At 39.1% G+C, this 16702-nt stretch overlaps 1 protein-coding gene across 1 annotated transcript in view; it reads right to left on the bottom strand.

Annotated features, from left to right (window-relative positions):
- Positions 1-16702, bottom strand: part of STARD9 (StAR related lipid transfer domain containing 9) — a 134614-nt gene that overhangs the window by 2612 nt on the left and 115300 nt on the right. Inside the window, exons 27-30 of the mRNA XM_038580189.1 lie at positions 1137-1254; positions 841-962; positions 528-592; positions 147-349 (exon numbers count right to left, since the gene is read on the bottom strand). Coding sequence (XP_038436117.1) covers positions 147-349; positions 528-592; positions 841-962; positions 1137-1254 — 508 coding nt within the window. The remainder of the gene's footprint in view (positions 1-146; positions 350-527; positions 593-840; positions 963-1136; positions 1255-16702) is intronic.

Below are 16702 nucleotides of genomic sequence, written 5' to 3'. Positions count from 1 at the left end.
ATCCCATCATTCTGCAACTTGACAAGTAGACCTAGGCTGAGTGATCTGGACATTGTCTGAGTACCCAGTTTCCCAGGAGGGCTGCCTCCAACCCCACTATCTCTGTCCCCAGGCCAGGGCCCACAAAAAGCCTTCCCTAGGCTCACCCAGGTTGATGCTATTGGTCACTCGCTGATGCAGCCTTGCTGTCTGGATGGGCTTGTGGTATAGTGGCCACAGGGTGGGGTCACTCACAGCTGCCCACACGTGAGATAGTGGCTGCGACACCACGCCTGCCCCCAGGAAGCCATGCCGAGTAGAAGAAAACATCTTATAGTAAAGTCGTACCTCCTGCTCTTCACCCTGATAGCTGGGGAAATAGCAAGTGTGAGGAAGAGGAAGAAGGGGTAAAAACTGGGCTCCAGGGTCACAGAGGAGCAGCTCGGGGTGAGGGACTCCAGAAAGCCAGAGCAGAGAAGAAAAAGGAGGAGGGAAGACAAGCAGGATAGGCAGCAGTTTAGGACGGGACATGATGCAAAGGAACTTACTTCCAGCCAGCTGCTGCCTGGCAGCTGAAGAGGTTGTGCAGATTATCTGAGCAAGCAGCCATTACCTGGAGACACAGAGATCACACCCAAATTAGTGGGCACAGTACAAACCCAGCCCTCGGATCAGTCAGTCACTCAGACCAGCTTGTACTGAATTCCTCTTCTGTCAAGATGGAGAGCCACTGAGGAAGTCCCTACCACCTCATGTGCCCTGCTCTTTTCTCTCCTTTCCCTTCCTCCCCCCCACCCCCCTGCCCCACACCAAGCAGAGGTCTGACAACGGAGCCATGGGACAAGTGGAACAGTTCCTCACATCAGCAATAGAGAGGTCCACGATGTGCTTGGCCAAATCCTGATAGGAGGAGGAGAAGCAGGCCCCCAGGCTGGACAGGCTGGACGGAGAACAGCAGCCGCTGCCTAGGGAGGTTCTGGGGCCTGCAACAAATAGGCAGAGGCTATGAGACACCATGAGCATCAAGGCCTCAGAGCAACAAAGCCTCCTGAGCAACAGGGACTTGGGGCTGATAACCTCTGGCTAGTGACTCCCTGGGATCTAGCAGCCTCCAAAGCAGGGCAGGTAGCTATGTACCCTCCCCCCTCACTACTCACCAGAAGCTAAGCTCTTCCAGGCGGACCCAGCCAGACTCAGGTGACTGGTCCTCACTGTAGAACTGCCCCGAACATCCCCTATCCAGGAGTCACTGCAATCAAGCAAGTTTATGTCCCCCTGCAAAAAAAGAAGATGCTTGGAATCAGAGCCAAGGAAGATAAAGAGAAAGCAGAGCACCAGAAGCCCGTGCAGAATTACCTCCTCTGCCTCTGAACTGTGCCAATAGTTTCTAACATAAAGGCTCAATCAAAAAGATCTTCCCCACTGGGATTACAGTATGCAGGATGCCCCTGAAAAGCCAAGAACAAAGGGACTGGTTTAGTTCCTGGACAATCTCCTTATGCTTCAAGCCACAGGCTCAAAGACTGCTTGTAGGAGAGCTCTAAAAGGAATCAGAAGAAACAACCTCAGAAGACCCAGAACAGAGCATCAGTGGGTGTAGTGGGGCCTCTCTCCCACTGCAGCACCAGGAATGAGGCCATGGCTAGAGCTGAGTGTACTGTGGATAGCAAACAAAGCCCAAGTGGAAAGGAGGGGAAAGAAAAGCAATGGGCTGTGAGAAGCTTGACCCTTAGACCTGACCCCGCCAAACCTCCAACCCCTACCTCCCCACCCCTGATACAGCACTAAGCCAAGGGTCTTAATTTGGAACCAGATTGGGATGATCCTCTGGATCTGCAATATGTTCCTCCCACCTTTACCTCAGCCAGCAACTCAAGGACACGACCTTTGACTCTTACTGGACCTAATAGGCACTGTCCATCCCACTTCTATCATCACTTAACCTACTGCTACTCTAAAGACAAGAAGAGGTGAACATAGACGGTTCTACCTCCATCCTTGCCTCCACTCCTCCTGCTGCAACATATGGGTGGTCTCTCCTACGTTAGGCAAGTCCCTCTGTCTCAGCTTGAGGTCTTGTGCCTTCTTCTTGGGAACTTTCCACAACTGATCATCATCTTCATCTGTTGCCTCTGCCTCACCCTCTTCACTGGATGCTTCCTAGGAGCATTTAAGCATGCACAAATTTCTGCCACTTTTATTATTTTTTTAAGATTTTATTTATTTATTCATGAGAGACACAGAGAGAGAGAGAGGCAGAGACATAGAGGGAGAAGCAGGCTCTCTCTGGGGAGCCTGCTGAGGACTTGATCCTGAGACCCTGGGATCACAACCTGAGCCAAAGGCAGAAGCTCAACCACTGAGCCACCCAGGTGTCCCTCTCCCACTTTTAAAAAACCTTCCTTACAGGAGTCTTTGCTCTCCTACCCTTCTTTTAACTGTCACTGTCTGCCATCTCCCATCTCTCACTCCCTTCTGAACCCAGTAAACCTAGCATCTGCCTCACCACACTGCCTACCAGCAATTCCCCTGGTCCCATGGGGCTGGATCTGATCAATGACTCCCAGTGCCCATTTTACTGAACCTCTCAGAGAGCCTGCCACTCAGCCAGCCTCTTCATTCATGTGAGATACTTGATTCCTGAGTTCCCAGGCTCCTGGCCTACTGTCTCTGTGGGGGTTCCTAACCAGTTTCCTGTGTTGGCCCCTCCTCCTCAGACAAAAATTAATGTTCTGGGATTCTTTCAAGACTCAGGCATAGGCCCTCTTTTCTCAATAACATACTCCTCTGTGATTCCATCTGCTCTCACTGCTACAATGATGACTTCCAAAAGTAAATATCCATGGATTGATCAATAAATATTGCTAAGAAAACTAGCTGCCATGTGAAAAAAAAAAAGATTACATAAGAGACCCATTCCAAAAAAAAAAAAAAAAGAGAAAGAGAGAGAGAGAGAGACCCATTCCATTCATCATGCCAATATAAATTCTTAATGATCTGTGGCTCAAAAATTTATTGAGTGGAGGCCAGCACCATACTGTCTTAATGAATACAGCTTTGTAATATAGCTTAAAATCCGAGATTGTGATGCCACTAGCTTTGATTTTCTTTTTCAGTATTTCTCTATTCATGGTCTTTTCTGATTTCATACAAATCTTAGGATTATTTGTTCCTGCTCTGTGAAAATAGTCAATGGTATTTTGATAGGGATTGCATGGAATGTGTAGATTGCTCTGGGTAGCACAGACAATATTAACAATATTCTTCCAATCCATGAACATGGAATGTTTGTCTATTTCTTTCTAGCTTCCTCAATTTCTTTCCTGAATGTTCTACAGATTTCTGAGTATGTATCTTTTGCCTCTTTGGTTAGGTTTATTCCTAGGTATCTTATGGTTTTGGTGTAATTGTAAATGGGATAGATAACTTAATTTCTCTTTCTTCTGTCTCATTGTTAGTGTATAGAAATGCAACTGATTTCTGACATAAAACCAGACACATAGGGAATCCCTGGGTGGCTCAGTGGTTTAGTGCCTGCTTTTGGCCCAGGGTGTGATCCTGGAGTCCTGGGATCGAGTGCCACGTCGGGCTCCCTGCATGGATACTGCTTCTCCCTCTGCCTGTGTCTCTGCCTCTCTGTGTGTTTCTCATGAGTAAATAAATAAAATCTTTAAAAAAACAAAAAACCAGAGACATATATCAATGTGATCAACAGAATAGAGAATCCAGAAATAGACCCTCAAACTCTATAGTCAACTAATCTTCAACAAAGCAGGAAGAATATCCAATGGAAAACGACAGTCTTTTTTTTTAATTTTTTTTATAGATTTTATTTATTTATTAATGTGAGACACACACGGAGGGGGAGAGAGAGAGAGACAGAGACAGAGACACAGGCAGAGGGAGAAGCAGGCTCCATGCAGGGAGCCTGATGTGGGACTCAATCCGGGGTCTCCAGGACCACGCCCCAGGCTACAGGCAGCGCTAAACCGCTGTGCCACCGGGGCTGCCCAGGACAGTCTCTTTAACAAATGGTGTTGGGAAAATTGTAGAAAAATATTGAGAAATGAAACTGGGCCATTTTCTTATACCATACACAAAGATAAACTCAAAATGGATGAAAGACCTAAATGTGAGACAGGAATCCATCAAAATCCTAGAGGAGAACACAGCAACCTCTGTGACCTTGGTCACAGTAATTTCTTGTTAGACATGTCTCCAAAGGCAAGAAAAACAAAAGCAAAAATGAACTACTGGGACTTCATCAAGAGAAAAAGCTTCTGCAAAGCAAAGCAAACAGTCAAAAACTAAAAGGCAACCTACAGAACCTACAGAATGGAAGAAGATATTTGCAATGACCTATCAGATAAGGGACTAGTATCCAAGATCTAGAAAGAACCTATCAAACTTAACACCCAAAAAACAAATAATCCAGCCAAGAAATGGACAGAAGACATGAACGGACATTTCTCCAAAGAAGACCTACAAATTCCTAACAGACACATGAAAAAATGTTCAACATCACTCATCATAAGGGAAACAAATCAAAACCATGATGAGATACCACCTCACACTAGTCAAAATGGCTAAAATTGAGGTCAGGAAACAAATGTTGGTGAGGATGTGGAGAAAGGAGAACCCTCTTACACTGTTGATAGGAATGCAAGCTGATGCAGCCACTCTGGAAAACAGTATGGAGGTTCCTCAAAGACAAATGTAGTGATCCAAAGAGGCACCTGCACCCCAATGTTCATAGCAGCCATGTCCACAATAGCCAAACTGTCGAAAGAGCCAAGATGTCCATCGACAGATGAATGGATAGAGAAGATGTGGTACATATATACACATACACAATGTAATATTACTCAGCCATCAGAGGATGAATACTTGCCATTTACACTGACATGGATCAAACTGGAGGGTATTATGCTGAACAAAATAAGTCAATCAGAGAAAGAGAATTATCATATGGTTTCACTCATATGTGTAATATAAGAAACAGGCAAGAGATCACAGATCACAGGGGAGGGGAGAGAAAATTGGATTGTAAGTAAATAGAGAGGGAGACAAACCATGAGAGACTCTTAACTATAGGAAACAAACCAAGGGTTGCTGGAGGAGAGGTGGGGGGGATGGGCTAATGGGGTGATGGGCATTAAAAAGGGCATGTTATGTGATGAGCACTAGGTGTTATATGCAACTGATGAATTACTGAACTCTATATCTGAAACTAAGGTTGTACTATATGTTGGCTAATTAAATTTAAATTAAAAAAAATATATGGAAAGGAGGAACATTTATTCTTACTACAAGAAAATATAAGTTTAAAAAATGATCTCATAGTGGGGATATGCCTTCCTAAACAGGGCACAAATTCCAGAAGCCAATGAACTAAAGATTAATGAATACCAGGCAATATAAAATTCACATTTTCCAGGTAGTAATAAATACCATAAATAAAATAAAAACAAATATACAACTAGGAAAAAAAAACACTGGTATCTCAAATGACACAAAGGTAATTTTCTTAATACAAAAAGGGCCTCCCAAACTGCAAAGACAAACAGCCTGTTCAAGAAGTGGACATAGTACACTGGCCCAGAGCACAGAGACAAAGGGTTGTGAAGTACCTGAAAAGGCGATTGATCTCAGACACAAGAGCAGAACCAAACTGCAAACTGAATCTACAATGAAGTATGTATTTTATGCCTATCACCCTGGCAAAGACTGGAAAAAAAAAAGTTAGCAGAGTGGTCAAGTATTACTGAAGAGTGTAAACTGGTATACTTTGGAAACATTCCCACGTATTTTAAATTTAAAATGTACATATCCGGGGATCCCTCCCTGGGTGGCTCAGCGGTTTGGCGCTTGCCTTTGGCTCAGGGTACAGTCCTGGAGCCCCGGGATCGAGTCCCGCATCGGGCTCCTGGCATGGAGCCTGCCTCTCCCTCTGCCTGTGTCTCTGCCTCTCTCTCTATGTCTATCATAAATAATAAATAAAATCTTTAAAAAAATAAAATGTACATATCCTTTGACTTAGCAATCTCACTTGTTGAAACTGAACCAACAGATATTCTTTTAAGTATAGAAGCAATAAACAAAATTTTCGAATATGAACTCAGATTCTAGAGAATGTGAGACTTTCTGGAAGAAATTGAGGGGAGAAATTATTAGGGTGGAATAAAGAACACCTGGCCAATTACTGGAAGTGAGCAGAGTCAATTTAATCTAGCATAAGAACATCTCTATGCATGCAAACATTATAACCAGTATAGAAATACTGTAACAAAAAGAAAAAAAAAAAAGACAAGGTGGAAATACACTGATTTCCTCATGTTTTATAGCCAAAGTGAAAAGAAAACTGCTAAATCCAGTAATAAAGATTATTTGAATATATAAAAGTGATCCTGAAAAGAATTTTTAAAAGACTTCCAGATTATCAAAAAAAAGGCACACATATTCACACTCAAAGCAGAGCACACAACACACACCACATGATGATAAAACAAAAAAAATTTTTAGATGTCCATGGGAATATTCATAACCAAAAATCGCTCAAAAGATACAGAAAAATAGAAATCACATTTCTCTGAAATCATGCATACTGAAACATACAACAAACTAAAAATTAACAGCAAAATCAGGAAAACATAAGAGCCTACCAAAAAAGTTTTTAAGAATTCTTAAAAATTGGATCAAGGAAGAAATACAAACCAAAATTGCAAAATCATTATTAAAAATATATAGAAATAAATAATTCATGGGCTATAACTAAAGCAAGGCTCAGGCAGATATTTTTAGCTTTAAATATTTACATCAGGGAAAAAATAAGAATAAATGAATGCTAATAACTATATATTACTAAATTAGATAACCAAAATGAAATGGACAAATCCCTAGAAAGACACAAACTATTAAACTTACTCAAGAAGAAACAATATCTGAACAGATATTTAACAAGATACTGAATAATAATCAAAACAATTCCCACAAAGAAAATTTCAAGATGAGATTAGCTTCATTAGCTTCAAATCTACCAAACATTTAAGAATTAACATCAATACTTCACAAATTCTTCCCCCAAAAAGAGGAAGGAATGCTTTATAAGTCATTCTGTAAGTCCCTGACGCAAAACCAAAGACATCACAAATAAACTACAGATCAATATCCCTTATGCATATAGACTCAGAAATTTCCAACAAAATATTAGGAAGCTGAATCTGGCATCACAGAAAGAGGAGTATACACCATGACCAAATAAACACCTTTCCTGGGATTTATCCCAGGAACACAAGGTTAATTCAACATATAAAAATCAATCATGTGATACATCATGTTAATAAAGGAAATAATACACACTATCATCTCAATAGATGCAGAAAAAGTATTTGACTAAATTCAACACCTTTTCATGATAAAAACACTCAACAGACTAAGACTGGATGGAAAGTACCTCAACCTGATAAAATTTATCTACAAAAAACATACAGTTAACATCATACTTAATGGTAAAAAGCTGGACGGTTTTCTCCTAAGATCAGAAACAAGGATGTGTGCTCTCACAGCACTTCTACTCAACATTGAACTGGAGATTCTACCTGGGCAATGAATGAGGCAAGAGAACAACAACAAAGACAGATGATACGATCTGGTGTACAGAATAACCTAAGGAATCTTCTAAAAAATGATCAGAACTAATACATGAGTTCAGCAAGGGCAGAGGAGACAAAAATGGCTATTCAAAAATTAACCCTATTTCTGTAAAGTAGCAATGAACAAATGCAAATGAAATTAAGAAAACAATTCTCCTTGGGGCGCCTGAGTAGCTAAGTTGCTTAAGCATCCAACTCGATTTCAGCTCAGGTCATGACCTCAGAGTCTGACCACTCAGCGGTGAGAGTACTGGAGATTCTCTTTGTGTCCCTCCCATCACACACTCTCTCTCTCTCAAACAAATAAATCTTTTCAAAAAAGTCCATTTATAAAAAAGAATAGATTTAACAAAATAAAATAAAGAGTAGATTTAACAAAACAAATTCAAAACTCATACTCTGAAAACCATAAAACATTGTTGAAAACAAAGAAGACCTGAATAAAAGGAAAGATGTTCCATGTTCATGGATCAAAAGATATTACTAAGGTGTTTATATATCCCAAACCTGCTTCTCCTCCCTCTGCCTATGTCTCTGCGTCTCTGTCTCTCATGAATAAATAAAATCTTTTAAAAAAAAAGTTATGTTTACACTATACTATAGTTTACTGTGTACATTAAATCTTAAAAAATAATGTACATATCATTAAAAAATACTTTATTTCTAAAAAATGCTAACCATCATTTGAGATTTCAGCGATAATCACTGACCACAGATCATCATAACCAAAACAACAATAATGAAAAAGTTGGCAATATTTCAAGAATTACCAAATGTGACACAAAGACACAAAGTGAGCAAGTGCTGTTGGAAAAACAGTGCTGACAGAACTTGCTTAATATAGGACTGACACAAACATTCCACTTGTAAAAAATGCATTATCTGTGAAGCACAATAATATGAGGCATGCATGCCTATATAGGCATAATCTTTGTGACATTGGACTGGGCAACAATTTCTTAGATATGAAACCAAAAGCACAAGAAATAAAAGAAAACATAAAGTAAACAGCATCAATATTTGTGTTTCAAAGGACATCACCAGAAAGTGTAAAGACGATACACAGAATTGGATACAGTTTTTATAAATAATATAATTTATAAGGGACTTGTACTAGAATATATAATGAATTCTTAAACTTAACAAAAAGACAATCCAATTATAAAATGGACAAAAGATCTGAATAGATATTTATCCAAAGAAAACACATAAAAGGCTAGTGAGTACATGGAAAGATGCTCAAAGCCATTAAACATCGGGATAATGCAAATCAAAACCACAATGAGATGCCATGTCACATCAACTAGGATAGCTATAAAGAAAAAGGTGATGACTGGGATGTGGAGAAATACACTGCTCATACACTGCTGGTGGGACTTTAGAACAGTGAAGCTTCTATGAAAGATAGTCTGGTAGTTGTTAAAAACGTTGAAACACACAGTTACCCTGTGACCCATCAACCCAACTCCTAGGCATATACCCAAAAATCATGAAAATATATGTCCATACAAAAACTCTTTAAGTCAGCAAGTTTTTATTTAATGAATTTTACATGTGATTCCCTCTACTGCCAATCACCATAGTTCGTTCAAAGTCAGAATCATAATCTTCAAAATAATCTTTTAAAAAGAACTTTTGTTCAATCCATAGTGGTCATTGTCAGCCCAGATTTCCTTCAGTTGGGCTTCTTTGATCTCCACTTGAATATGGGCATTCTTCAAAAATCCGCCACCTCTAATCTTTGGGATCCAATTTCTTCACAGCCATATTTGCGGTCAGAGTAGACGGATCTGCCTGGTTCTCAATTTCAGACACCCTTTAAATACGAATGAGTTGAAATCATATTCACCCCTAAACTATCATGCCCTAGAATTTTAAAGATTGTTGGGATATACCCATACCTAAGATTTCAAAAAATCTGTTAGGTCTTTCACATAGTTCTAGCAGATAGATGCCTTACAGTTCTTTTCCACAGATCTAACACATAGTTCCCATACAAAAACTTCTCTGTGAATGTTCACAGCTGCATTATTCATAATAGGCAAAAAGTGGACACAATCTAAATGTTCATCAACTGATGAATGGATGATTAATATGTGACATTTTCACATAATGTGTTATTACTGGTCATAAAAGGAATGACAATCTGCTACAATGTGGATGAGCCCTTGTGAGTTTAGTTACTGTCTTCCAAAATGATACAATTTAAATCCTAATCCCTCATATCTGTGAGTGTGACCCTACTTGGAAATAGGGGCTTCACAGATGTAATCAAGTTATAATGAGATCATACTGGATTAGAGTGGGCCCCAAATCTAGTGACTAAGGTCCTTCTAAGAAGGCCAGTGAAGACAACCAAGAGATATACAGAGAGAATGCCATGTGATGGCGGGGCAGAGGTGGGAGTGATACAGTTGCAAGCCAAGGAATGCCAAAGATTGCCTGCAACCAGCCACCAGAAGAAGCCCAGAGAGGAGCATGAAACAAGTTCTTCCCTCAAAGCCTTTGAAGGAAAGATGACTATGTCAATGCGATCATTTCAGACTCCTAGCCTCAAGAACTATGAGAATAAATTTCTGTTGTTTTAAGCCACCCTGTTTATAGTAATTTGCTATAGCAACCTTAGGAATTAATACAACCCTGAAAACATCATGCTAAGTGAAAGAAACCAGTCACAAAGGACCACATATTATATGATTCTATTTTATAAAGTATCCAGAACAGGCAAATCCATAGAGATGAAAAGTGGTGCTTACCCAGGACTAGGGTGATGGGTTTGTGTTTAGAATATTCTAAAATTGACTGTGGTAATGGATACATAAATGTGGATGCACTAAAAGCCAATGAATTATAACAATAAAAGAATAAATTAATTAAAGGAAGTGCTCAGGACACCTGGGTGGCTCAGTGGTTGAGCATCTGCCTTTGGCTCAGGGAGTGATCCTGGAGTCCTGGGATAGAGTCCCATATGGGGCTCCCTGCATGGAGCCTGATTCTCTCTCTGCCTGTGTCTCTGCCTCTCTCTGTGTCTCTCATAAATAAATAAAATCTTTTAAAAATAAATAAAAATAATTAAAGGAAGTGCTCAAAAAATGAGGGACATATTAAAAGATCACAAGATCCAATGGGAAAGAACTCCAAATAAGGAAAGCTGAAACAATTTGAGCAATGAAATTAATAATGATAGTATTAGATTATAACCCACAGAATAACATATTTATGAGTTCAAACTTAAAAAAGTAAATACCTGAATAAATAGAGAAGAGTAATACTTCGTTACAGAAAAATTCTAATTAATACATGTAGAAGAAATGAGGGAAATAAAAAATTGCTATTAAAACACTACAGTAATAATTTTTTTTCAGGCAAAATACAATGATGGATGCTCAAATTAGTGGGCAAAAGTTTGAGGGGAAGCAGGACGTTTGCATAGTCTAAAAATATCTCTGCCAAATGTTTATTACTTATAAAGAGAAAAATAGTAACTTTCAGTGGACAACTCCTAGATAATACTGTAACTTCAAGGTTAACATCATGAATAAGACATACTGACATCATGCCTCTTTGATAATGTACTAAGGAGAAGGCACTTGTAGGATACATACTCATAGAACAATATCATTTGTTGTTTGTCTAAAATTCTAACTGGCATCCTGTGTTTTTCCTTGCTTTTATCTGGCAACCCCAAATGAGAAGGGCACATCATTTCTGTGGTATTTTTGCCAAAAATTCATAACTTCAATCTAATCATGAGAAAACAGCAAACACATTCTCCAAAATTACTGACCATAGACTTAGAAATTATAAGAAAAAGGAATTAATTTTTTTAAAGCAGAAATTAACAGATTAGGATAAAAACTGACTCCAGAAGAGATGGAAAAATCTAAACCAGGGATTGGCAAACTTTTTCTGTAAAGGTCTAGCTAGTATTTGAGGCTTTGTGGACCATTTGAGTAGTTTTATGTACTCAGAGTTCTGCCATTGTAAACATACTCACAGACAACACATAAATAAGTGGGCAAGCTGTAATCCAGCAAAACTTTATTTATAAAAATAGGCAGTGGGTGAGATCTGGCCAAGAGCCCTGTTTATCAACTCCTGACCTCATCAGATCTCTTCCTTTCTCTCTCTCTCCCTTTTTTTTTTTTTGAGAGACCATTAATGTGCTGGCTGGGGGGAGGGCGGGGAGGCGGGGCAGAGGGAGAGAGAGAATCTCAAGTAGGTTCCAAGCCCACTGTAGAGCCAATCTCACAACCCTGAGATCATGACCCAAACTGAATTAAAGATCAGACACTTAATCAACTGAGCCACTCAGGCACTCTGTATCAACCACATTTTATCTAGGCATTCTCCCAGTAATAAATTTTAAAATGGCTTCCAACTCTTTATCACTTCAAATAATTATTTAATAAATAATTTCATACATGTTCCCTCAAACCTATGCAAGCATTCATTGCTGGAGCATAAGAATGTATAAAGGCTCCTATTCCCCAAAAGTCCTACCAACATCTGACTTTCTAATTTTTGGCAATTTAATAGGTATAAAGTTCCATTACCTTTAAGCTATTCCTGAACATTTTATTCCTATAAAAGAAATATAACACTCTAACAAAACCTGAAACATATTGCAAAAACACAAACTACAGGGGAAAAAAACTCATAAATATTGATATAAAAATCTTGAATAAAATATTAGCAAATAGACTCTGACAGCACATTAAAATAATACAGCATATACATAAATATATAATGTATTATAGAATTGATTCTAGAATGCAAGAATGATTCAAAATTATCAATCAGATGATCATCTCCATAGACTGAAATAACCATTCTAGCTACATAAGAATGCTCTGTAAAACAGGAATAGATGAATGTCTACTTAGTATTGTAAAATATATCTAGTTCAGCTCAAAAACTAGCACCCAAATTACACAGGGAAACACTAGAAGCATTCCCACTAAAGCCTGGAAGAAGACAAAGATGCTCACTCTTACCACTATTATTTTATTTACACTGGAAATACTAGGTAATGCAATTAGAAAAGAGGAAGAAAATACTGGTACAAAAATTAGAAAGGAAACCCTGAAATAATATCTACTTGCAGAAGATAACTATTACATATCTGAAAAAAATCTAAGGCAGGGCTATATAGTATGGTAGCCACTTGTCATATGTGGTTATTGAGCATGTGAAATGTGGCTAGTGTGACATAAGAGCAAAAGCTAAGATTCAATTCTATTTAATTTAAATTAAAAATAAGATCACTACCTGTGCTAGTGGCTACTGTATTAGTATGGATCTAGAGAACAGTCCAAAAAACAACATGACACAAAATTAACATTCATCAGTGCCTTTCATACAAACAAAAGAACCAGATAGAAGACATAACTGAAGAAAAAACCTATTTATAACAGTATCAAAAAAAAAATAAAACATTTAGGAATAAGTCTGACAAGAAATTGAGACATGTCAAGGAAATTTTAAACACAAAAAGGTGGCTTGAACCTACTATGTTCTTGGTTAGGAAATTCTATAGTGTAAGATGAGATTTCTCCCTAAGTCAGTTTATAAATTTAACATGGTCTCACTAAAAATATGAACAAGTTTTTATAAATGAAACAATTAAGCTGATCTAAATTTCACATAAAAAGTAAACAAGAAAAAATACTCTAGAAAAGCTCAGAAAAGACACCTGGGTGGCTCAGTAGGTTAAGTGTCTGGCTTTGGCTCGGGTCCTGATCCCATGGTCCTAGGATTCAGGCCCGCATCAGGCTCCCTGCTCAGTGGGAAGTCCGCTTCTCCCTCTCCCTCTGCCCTTCCCCCTACTCATATTCTTTTTCACTCACTCTGCTCTCTCTCAAATAAATAATCTTTAAAAAAAATCTCAGAAAAAGAAGAACAAGTAGTAGAACACATTATAAACCTTATATAAGAAAAGCTGGCATCGGGACGCCTGGGTGGCTCAGTGGCTGAACATCTGCCTTCAGCTCAGGGTGTGATTCCAGGTTCAGGGATCAAGGCCCACATCAGGCTCCCTGTGAGGAGCCTGCTTCTCCCTCTGTCTGTGTCTCTGCCCCTCTCTCTGTGTCTCTCATGAATAAATAAATAAAAGAAAGAAAGAAAGAAAGAAAGAAAGAAAGAAAGAAAGAAAGAAAGAAAGAAAGAAAGAAAGGTTGGTTGACATCTTAAGCTGGTGAAAGCAGAGATGAGAAGAAAGAAGAAAAGAAAGAAAAGAAAGAAAAGAAAAGAAAGAAAAGAAAAGAAAAAGAAAGAAAAGAAAAGAAAAAAAAAGAAAAAAAAAGAAAGAAAAGTTGACATCTTAAGCTGGTGAAAGCAGAGATGAGCTGTCCAGAGGACAACTTCATAGCTATCTTAAAAGAACAAAGTTGGATCACACCTTTGTTCAAAATGAACAAAGATTGTTTTTTGAATAAAGATGTAAATATGAAAAATAAAACCATATACTTTCCAGAAGAAATCACATGAAAATTTTTTTTTATAACTTTGGAATGAAGAATGTGTTTCTGGGATCCCTGGGTGGCGCAGCGGTTTGGCGCCTGCCTTTGGCCCAGGGCGCGATCCTGGAGACCCGGGATCGAGTCCCACATCGGGCTCCTGGTGCATGGAGCCTGCTTCTCCCTCTGCCTGTGTCTCTGCCTCTCTCTCTTTCTCTGTGTGTGACTATCATAAATAAATAAAAATTAAAAAAAAAAAAAAGAATGTGTTTCTAATTATGATCAGAACATGGACACTTAAAAGGAAAACCATGGGTGTCGGGTGGCTCAGTCTGTTAGCCGTCTGCCTTCAGCTCAGGTCATGACCTCAGGGTCCCAGGATCGAGCCCTACACATCAGGCTCCCTGCTCAGTGGGTAGTCCGCTTCTCCCTCTCCCCCTCCTTCTGTTTGTGCATTCTTTCTCTCTCTGAAATTAATAAATAAAATCTTAAAAAAAAAGGAAAACTGAGAAATCAAAATTTCTGAATGGCTCCAAACACAATAAGCAAAGTCAAAAGAAAACGAAGAACTCCAGAAATTGTTAAGAAAAATATAGAGAAATAAGCCAAAAATATGAACAGATAGCTCAGTAAAAATTCAAGCATTTGATAACATGTTGGTGAGAGTGTGAGGGTAAGGTGTCTACCCCCTATTGCTGGTGGGAGTATAAATTTACCTCATCTGTAAGGTAAAACTTCTCAATATTAAGATCTCAAATGCATATACTATTTGTAGGAGTCCACTTCTGGGAATCTACCTCACATATATCTGTACATGTATGAAACAACACATGCACAAAGTTACTTATTGAAGCAAAAGACTGAAATCAACCCCAGGTTTGAAGGTAGGAGAATAGCATCCCTCCCCCCAATCCCCTGCACAACAGCTCTGTTTCCTTGGGTGGGGTAAAGGAGGAGGACCAGGTTCTCAGGCGATAGGAACAGGTACTTCCCTATACACTTTATAGATGTCTGTATTTTTTGTCTTTTCTACCATATGAATAGATTGTCTATGCAAAATATTACATTTTAAAACATGCAAAGAGAAAAAGGAAACACTATCTTAGATGTTAAAAAGGATGAGTCAGCAGCAGATTTTCTGTCCGAAAGACATTCTTCAGGATGAAAAGGGACAAAGTAGGCACAGTATGCTGCCATGCATTTGCTTTAGAAAGATATGCACATTCTCAAAGAGATTAAAATATATATATATATATTAAAAACATATATGTTTATATATAACAAAAAAGCATGATGAGATGAGCACTGTTATACTATACGTTGGCAAATTGAACTTAAATAAAATTAAAACAAATAAAATTTAAAAATAAAATTTTAAATAGAAAAAGTACATATAAAAAACAAGAAAATTTAAAGATATGCACATTTTTATAGATATTAAAACAAAGAACGTATTCCAGAATGCCTCTGGAAATATACACCATACTAGGATGGATGATTGCTTCTGGGGAGGGTAAACAGGAGACTGAAAGATAAACTTGATGTATGTCCTTTGCTAATGTCTAAATATTATTTTTCTTACTATGTGAAGTTTTACTATAAAATGAATTTCAAATCTTTTTTTTTTTAATTTATTTATGATAGTCACAGAGAGAGAGAGAGAGAGAGGGGCAGAGACATAGGCAGAGGGAGAAGCAGGCTCCATGCACCGGGAGCCCGACGTGGGATTCAATCCCGGGTCTCCAGGATCACGCCCTGGGCCAAAGGCAGGAGCTAAACCGCTGCACCACCCAGGGATCCCATGAATTTCAAATCTTATATCCTCAGCCAGATCTTACTTCTAAGCTCCCCTTGCATTTCTCACAGGCACTACAAACCCAGTAAGTACAAAACCAGATTCGCCATCTTCCCTACAAAACCTGTCCTCCAATGCTCCACGCCACTGCCGCCATCACTGCCCTTCAGCTGCTCAAGCCAGAAGTGCATGTTGCTTCCCACTCCAGCCTGTCCCCTCCTCTCACAGAGTGGGCTCCTGCGCCCTGCAGCTGTCCTCTGTCCACCGCATTCCCCTGTGCTCATCCTCACTGGCAGGGCTCTAAGACAGGCAATGCTCATCAACAGCTCTCCCCACAGCTGCTCTGCCCCCTTCTCCTGTCATCTCCTGCTCTTGCTCCCTTGCATCAAAGCTTTACTCCAGCTTCTGAGGAGTCATCACATGGATCCAAAAAGGTCCAGAATTTGGAGCAGTCTGTGTGATCTTACCTTTCCTAGTCCTTCCTCAAGTCATTCTGCTGTCTCACTATACTCCAGCCACACTAGCCTTCTAGTTCCTCAAACTCAGGGCTTCACTTGCCATACTCTCTGCCTGGAAGACTGTGTTCCCCAGCCCCCAATCTCTCCTAACGGCCAATTCCCCAGCACTAAGCTCTTCCTCTGTTAAATGCCTTTTACCCATCCTGGTCTCAGTTTAAACGCACCCTCTTCAGAACATCTTTGCTGACTGCCACGCTAGATCAGATCTTGTTTTATGTTAATTTAGAACCCCTTTTTTATACAACTTACTGCAATGGTGATTAAATAATCACAAAATAAACTGTATTTATCCCTCTTAAC

The sequence above is a fragment of the Canis lupus genome, chromosome 30 (assembly GCF_011100685.1).
Source record: "Canis lupus familiaris isolate Mischka breed German Shepherd chromosome 30, alternate assembly UU_Cfam_GSD_1.0, whole genome shotgun sequence".
NCBI classification, from domain to species: Eukaryota; Metazoa; Chordata; class Mammalia; order Carnivora; family Canidae; genus Canis; species Canis lupus.
This window is presented reverse-complemented; position numbering and strand designations above follow the sequence as displayed.